This window comes from Typha latifolia, chromosome 1 (genome assembly GCF_019914945.1).
Source record: "Typha latifolia isolate L0001 chromosome 1, TyphaL0001v2, whole genome shotgun sequence".
NCBI classification, from domain to species: Eukaryota; Viridiplantae; Streptophyta; class Magnoliopsida; order Poales; family Typhaceae; genus Typha; species Typha latifolia.
This window is the reverse complement of record NC_133086.1, coordinates 16,107,241-16,113,505: the sequence shown is the minus strand read 5'-3', so window position 1 is coordinate 16,113,505 and position 6,265 is coordinate 16,107,241. Positions and strand designations below refer to the sequence as shown.

At 38.4% G+C, this 6,265-nt stretch overlaps 1 protein-coding gene across 1 annotated transcript; it reads left to right on the top strand.

Annotated features, from left to right (window-relative positions):
• LOC140797586 (protein MODIFIED TRANSPORT TO THE VACUOLE 1) lies at positions 1-6,265 on the top strand. The gene is made up of 5 exons (XM_073151159.1): positions 1-511; positions 950-1,705; positions 3,773-3,928; positions 4,612-5,535; positions 5,867-6,265. Exons 1-5 carry the CDS (start codon positions 305-307, stop codon positions 5,906-5,908), a joined length of 2,085 nt encoding a protein of 694 aa, XP_073007260.1. The 5' UTR covers positions 1-304; the 3' UTR covers positions 5,909-6,265.

The window sequence follows — 6,265 nt, the reverse complement described above, 5'->3', positions numbered from 1 at the left end:
AAAGTCACGAGGACTGGTTCCTTCTTCGGTGCTATTCTCACGTCACCGCGCGTACCCACTGCACAACCCCGTACGCTTACCCCTTCTCCCGACCCAACCCCCAAATTTATCAATCACCCTCTCCTCCCCCCTCAAATCTCCTCCCAATTCCTCCTCCAAAACCCTAATCGCAGTCCAACCCTCTCTGCGATATCGATCGTATCCTCATCACCGGTGTTGTAGGTGCTAGGGTTCCTTCCTTCTCTTATTGGTATTGAGATCGTAGGTTACTAGGATTTTTTTGTCTTCTCTTCCTTCGGTGGGGATGGATTCGAGCCGACGAGCTGTGGAGGCGTACTGGAGAATCCGGATGATCGATGGGGTGACGGTGGACGAGGACAAGATCGCCCCCGTGTACAAATTGGAGGAGATCTGCGAGCTTCTGCGGACTTCTCCTGCGAGCATCGTGAAGGAGGTGTCTGATTATATTCTTAAGCGGCTTGATCACAAGAGCCCCGCCGTCAAGCAAAAGGTATTTTCTTTTTAAAATTTTGATTCACCAATTTAGTTTCATGAGCTAAGTTTCGTTGGAAATTTAATTAGTGATCATTTTCTTAAGATATATGGTTACAAGGTCGTAAAATTTTCTCAAGATAAAATTTTGTTGATCTGACTTATAAAAGGATGCTTCTATCTTCGCTGATACTTTTCATGTTAGAACTATTAGAAATAGCAGCTCATTCTGATCTAGAGGCATACTTTATGTGATCATGTGAAGGTGCATGTGACTGTTAGGATAGACTCTTTGCTCTCCATTTTTCGGACAACTAGATTTCGTATCTTTTTCATTGTTTTTAGATATGAAGCTTCATTATGTAAGTGGTCGGCCCATGCTGTATTTTGTTAGCAATACAAGTATGACCTTTTGAGAAGATTATATTGTTTGCAAATTCATTTTTTATGTTGGTAGGCTTTACGGCTTATCAAGTATGCAGTGGGAAAATCTGGCAATGAATTCAGGAGGGAAATGCAACGTCACTCGGCGGCTATCCGTCAGCTGTTTCATTACAAGGGACAGCCAGATCCACTTAAAGGTGATGCACTTAACAAGGCTGTCCGTGACACTGCCCATGAAGCCATCTCTGCTGTATTTTCTTCTGATGACAATAAACCAGCCGCACCAGCAGAAGGTCTCAACAAGCGTATCCAAGGTTTTGGCAATACGAATTTTGAGATGCCAACAGAAGATAAAAAATCTTTTCTGAGTGAAGTGGTAGATCTTGGCAGTGCCTCCATTAAGCAGGGTCTAAGCACCTTTGCTGCAGCACATTCAATAATGAAAAATGATAATGGTACTTATAAGGGCCCAATCCTCCGTAGATCTCTGACAACAGAAACTGATAGACATGATTCATATGAAGGCATTGATAACCACCAGGAGAGTTGGATCCCTTCTAGGCTCTCGGCGAGTGGGACTAGTAGTACTTGGAGCTCAGACTCGAGAATTAATATAATTGGTTCGGCAGAAGTTGATGATATTGGACCAAGTCATGCTGAAGTTAAGACTCGTGAGGAGAGGCTTCTAGAGACCATTGTCACCTCTGGGGGTGTGCGTCTACAGCCAAGTCGAGATGCTATTCAGGTGTTTCTGCATGAGACCTTAAAGTTGGATGCATTGGCCATGAGTCATGCTCTAGAGATCAAGTTGCAATCTCATTTATGGCAGGTATGCTGCTTCATCCTTCAGTAGGCACATATATTGTTGAGTATTTTAACTTTATAGGCATTCCAAACAATCCCACTACAAGAAATCACATCTACATGTTGTGCAACATACATGTACTTTTTCATGCTTGTCTAAGCTGAGCAAGTCATGTTGTAAATTTGTAATTTTATCAAGCAGCTTACCTTTAGGACAAGAAGTTAACAATATACATATTCATTGTCGTATAATGCCATTGCTACATGCATCCGTCTAGATTTTAGATTGGAGTTATAGTCATTATTGCCATATTACATGATGTGTCTCTTCCATATCCTTGTTATTCATATGTCATGATGTGTCAACTGGTCATGCTAAGTTATGAAGCACGGATACGGATACGGGATACGGGGATATGAAGATACGAATATGGGGATATGATAAATTTTTAAAAATAGGATACATATACGACATGGATATGCCAATAAATAAATAATATACAATTTATTGCCAACTAATATAATATATGGTAAAGAATGATTATTCTAAAAATGATATGATAAAGTGAAAGAAAGCTAGAATTAATAATATTGTAATAAAAACTGATATGAAACTCAAAATATTAGTGAAACATTGCAACCTAATTCAACTATTAATCTACAATTAATTTGGATGTTTAGATGGCTTTCAAGTTATATATTTAATTTATTATCAAATAAATAAACCTTAAAGTATCATGAAGGATTAGATAATCGTATATACATATAAATTATATAGTTTATATCATCTTTTAGCACAAAAAAAAAGAAGAAAAATGATCGGATGATCAAGAAATATATCTAAGCTATATCCCCCCTATCGAAGCTATATCAGAGATTTAAAATTATTTTTTTAAATTTGAATACTCCTCTAGTCATATTCAATACTTATCGGGCTGTATCGATGTCATATCGGTATCCGATACATATTAGATTCTAGTATGGAGGGAACAAATGAAGTATCCGTGCTTTTATAGCTGCCAAGTTAGACTTCTATTTGCAAAGTAAAGATGCAATCTCATGTTTCACATGATATGCATTTGCCAGTGTACTTGATACTAGAGAAATGCATTTTATAACAACCGCATTTGTTTTGTCTCTTTGTAGTTTTTTATGTGTGCCATATGTTTGTATGTAGGTAGCTCATGAGAGGTGCAAGTATGACTGTCTGCATACTACCTCTTGTTGAATCCATAATTTTCCTTATTCATAATGTTTTAACGGTTTTCCTATCTATTTGATGGTTGAAATATGATACACTTGGGGAATATATAGAGAACCAAGACTGCGTTTTGAGCTAGTTTGTGGTGCAACTAGTCCTAATTATTGAATTAAGACCTGAGTGCTATTTAACTGGATAGTTGAATGATCCTTGACTATTGTCAAGTATCAACAATCTAAGAGCTAAGAACTTGGTAGACTTCACAGTCTCATTGATAGCACATATCCAAGGTTGTGCTTGTTATAATCAAACTTATTTCTGGTATGTATTTATTCGGCAACCTTATCCACTTATTCAAATGAAGACTTACTCTTAGCAACAGAACTAGATTTTGTGAATAAAGTGATACTATGATTCCTATTCTGTTGAAATCAGACATTGCTTGCAGATCTTATGAGTACTTCATACAAGTTTGGTGTTGTGGTATTTCTTAATCTTTTACTTGCATATTTTTTAGCATCATAATTTTCCATGCATTCTATCCCTTTTTCTTTCCTTATCTACATCACATGGTTATTTAATTGTTAAGTGTAAAAGATCATAGTTATGAATCCATGAAGAACACTGCTCACTGTTTTGAAAAATTAAAATAAAAGAATGTGCAGTTCTGTTGAGGCTACATCTTAGTGTTAGTAGGGAATGTGAGCACAGCTTCTCCTCTAATCAGGAGAAGTTGGTGTATATCTTCCCTAGTTCCCTCAACCCTGCATCAGTATGACCTTTCTGTTTTTAGTCTATTGGTTTTCAATCTCACAAGGTTAGTAAGTTTACATTGGGGAACTCTTTTTCATTTTTGTTAATGGGAGCACTTTGGGTAAATTGCTTTTGCAGGTTAGGATGAAGGCTGTCTGCGTCCTGGAATCAATCTTAAGGAAAAAAGATGATGAACATTTTTCCATCATAGCATCTTATTTTAATGAAAACAGAGACTCCATCGTGAAGTGTTCTGAGTTACCCCAAGTTTCTCTGCGAGAGAAGGCCACCAAGGTAAGTTGCATCTAAATTTCGATGTATATGGATTTTCTCACAAGTTGGCCAGGCACAGTTATGATTCTGCATCTGTTATCTCTAAATATACTCCAATTTGGGTGCATTAGATGTTATATTTCCATATCACACTCTTGCTTTTCTTTCTGTTCAGAGATTGTGATAACTTGCATAGGTCCAACATTATCTTAACCATTTGAATGCAATCCAAACATTGTCACGGGAGATACAATCTGTCATGGTAGTCTCTCTTTGACTATGTTATAATTCTTAAGAAGCTTCTTCAACTGAGATGTCATCGACATATACTTCCTATTATTCCTCCTCCCTGGTGGTGATTTTCTGATCCGCATGGCTGAAGAACAGGCATTAACAAAAATTTCCCCATTCTGCAACATTTCTTTTTGGGTTGTTCAGGAAAGAGAAAAGTGATATGCTATTTATATATTCCGTCAAATAGTAGCAGAACACTTCCCTGAGTGATGTGACTTAGTTGCAGAGGGATGTTAGCTTCCATGCGTGCAAAAATTTATCTTGTTAGGATCCAGTTAATGGGAAATGCTGGTGATGGCTTCCACCCCTTGACTTTGGACTGCTTCATGGTTTCAGCTTTACTCTATTGAAACAATGCTTACCTTCTTTACTACTGCAAGATATAATATAGTTGTCTTGCTTTTAATCAGGTCTTAGGTCTTCTTGGTGGAGAGCAGGATACTGGAACAAAAAGTATATTGGGGCCTTCAGTTGCAAAAGTTACGCCAGCCCCTGCAGTTCAGATGCCTGATTTAATTGATGCAAGTGACTTAGATCCTAATGGAAGTGAAAGTTTTGTGCAGAAACATGATGATCAGAACATTGGGAACCTAATTTCTTCTGGTTCTCCTTTAGATGAATTGTTTGCTACTGCTGAGACAGGCACCAAGGAAAATACAGATGGAAGTGATCCATTTGCAGATGTATCATTCCATGTGTCGGAGGACAAGGAATCCGATGACCTTTTTTCAGGACTGACAGTAGATGACAAGTCATCTAATATAAAGCACAATATCCCTTCCAGTAACCAAACCAAATTGCTTGATCTTTTTAGTGGCAACTCTGAGCAGCTCTTCCCACAGACAGTATCGGGAAAAAGAAATATAAACGACTTGATGGCTGATTTAACTATTAACGAGAAGGTTAATGGGCAACCAAGTATGGCTGGAGAATCTGGCACTGCTTTCTCAGTAGCCCCTTTTGTAGACGAAAACCGTCGTCCTGAACAGTTACCTGGCATCGGATTATCAAGTAATTTTCTTGGTCCAAACACCTTCTACCCTCAGGTTCCAATGCAGTACAATATGAGCCAAAACACTATGTTCAATCAAGCTTTCATTCCCCAGCCGATGAACTATGGTGCAATGGGGGCTTTCATTGCTCAGCAGCAGTTACTGATGCAAAACCTAGGAAATCTCAACTCTGGATTTGGACATGCAGCTGGGAATTCTATGGAGGGCATTTATTCTTCTCCCTTCCCTGATCCTTTCCAAGTTCCTAGTAACCCAGTTCAAAGCCAGGGTCCTATCATGAGCAACTCGAAGGAGGAGACTAGAGCTTTTGATTTTGTGTCGGTATGAATTTTATCATTTGTTGGTGCTCCGGTTTTATAACTTACATGGTTGATAGATTTTGAGACAATAGATATTCTACTACTACTTGGCAATAGATTTTCAGCCAATATGGCCGAGTTTCAGCTGATTCGGCCGATACGGCTGAAACTGGCTGAAACCAGCCAATACCGACCGATAGTGGCTGAAACCAGTCTGATCGGGATCGGTTGATTTTGGGATCCATAGTTAATAACAGTGCCTTTATTGCTTGTACCGTGTACTTTTCTCTGAATTTAAGAGTTAATATGACTGGCACTACCATGCTATAATATCTGTTTTCTACTTGTGGCAGGATCACCTTGCAGCAGCCCGTGTATCGAAAAGAGTTCTGTGATGTTCATTTGTTTTTTGGGTCGAATTTTGGTTATTGGATTAGTTGATGCTCTAAGCCAATGGTCTATTGATGCATTTGTCGAAACGACTTGATTATCTGTTTGCAATAATGGAGTTCTATGCTGCATGCTGCAGAGTATACTTCTGTTGCTGGTTTCATACTGGATTCTCAGATATAGCAGGAAAGATTGTAGTGTTATAGACGAGTTGTTGTTTGTCTGTCAGTGTTCTGTATTTTAATGGGGGCCATATTCATTCTCTTCATTGAATAAATGTAATTTTGGGGGCTCAACTTTGTGTATATGTTTATCTGTTCGATTCTATAGTATTTCAATGATTTGGATCTTAGTTCTGCCAA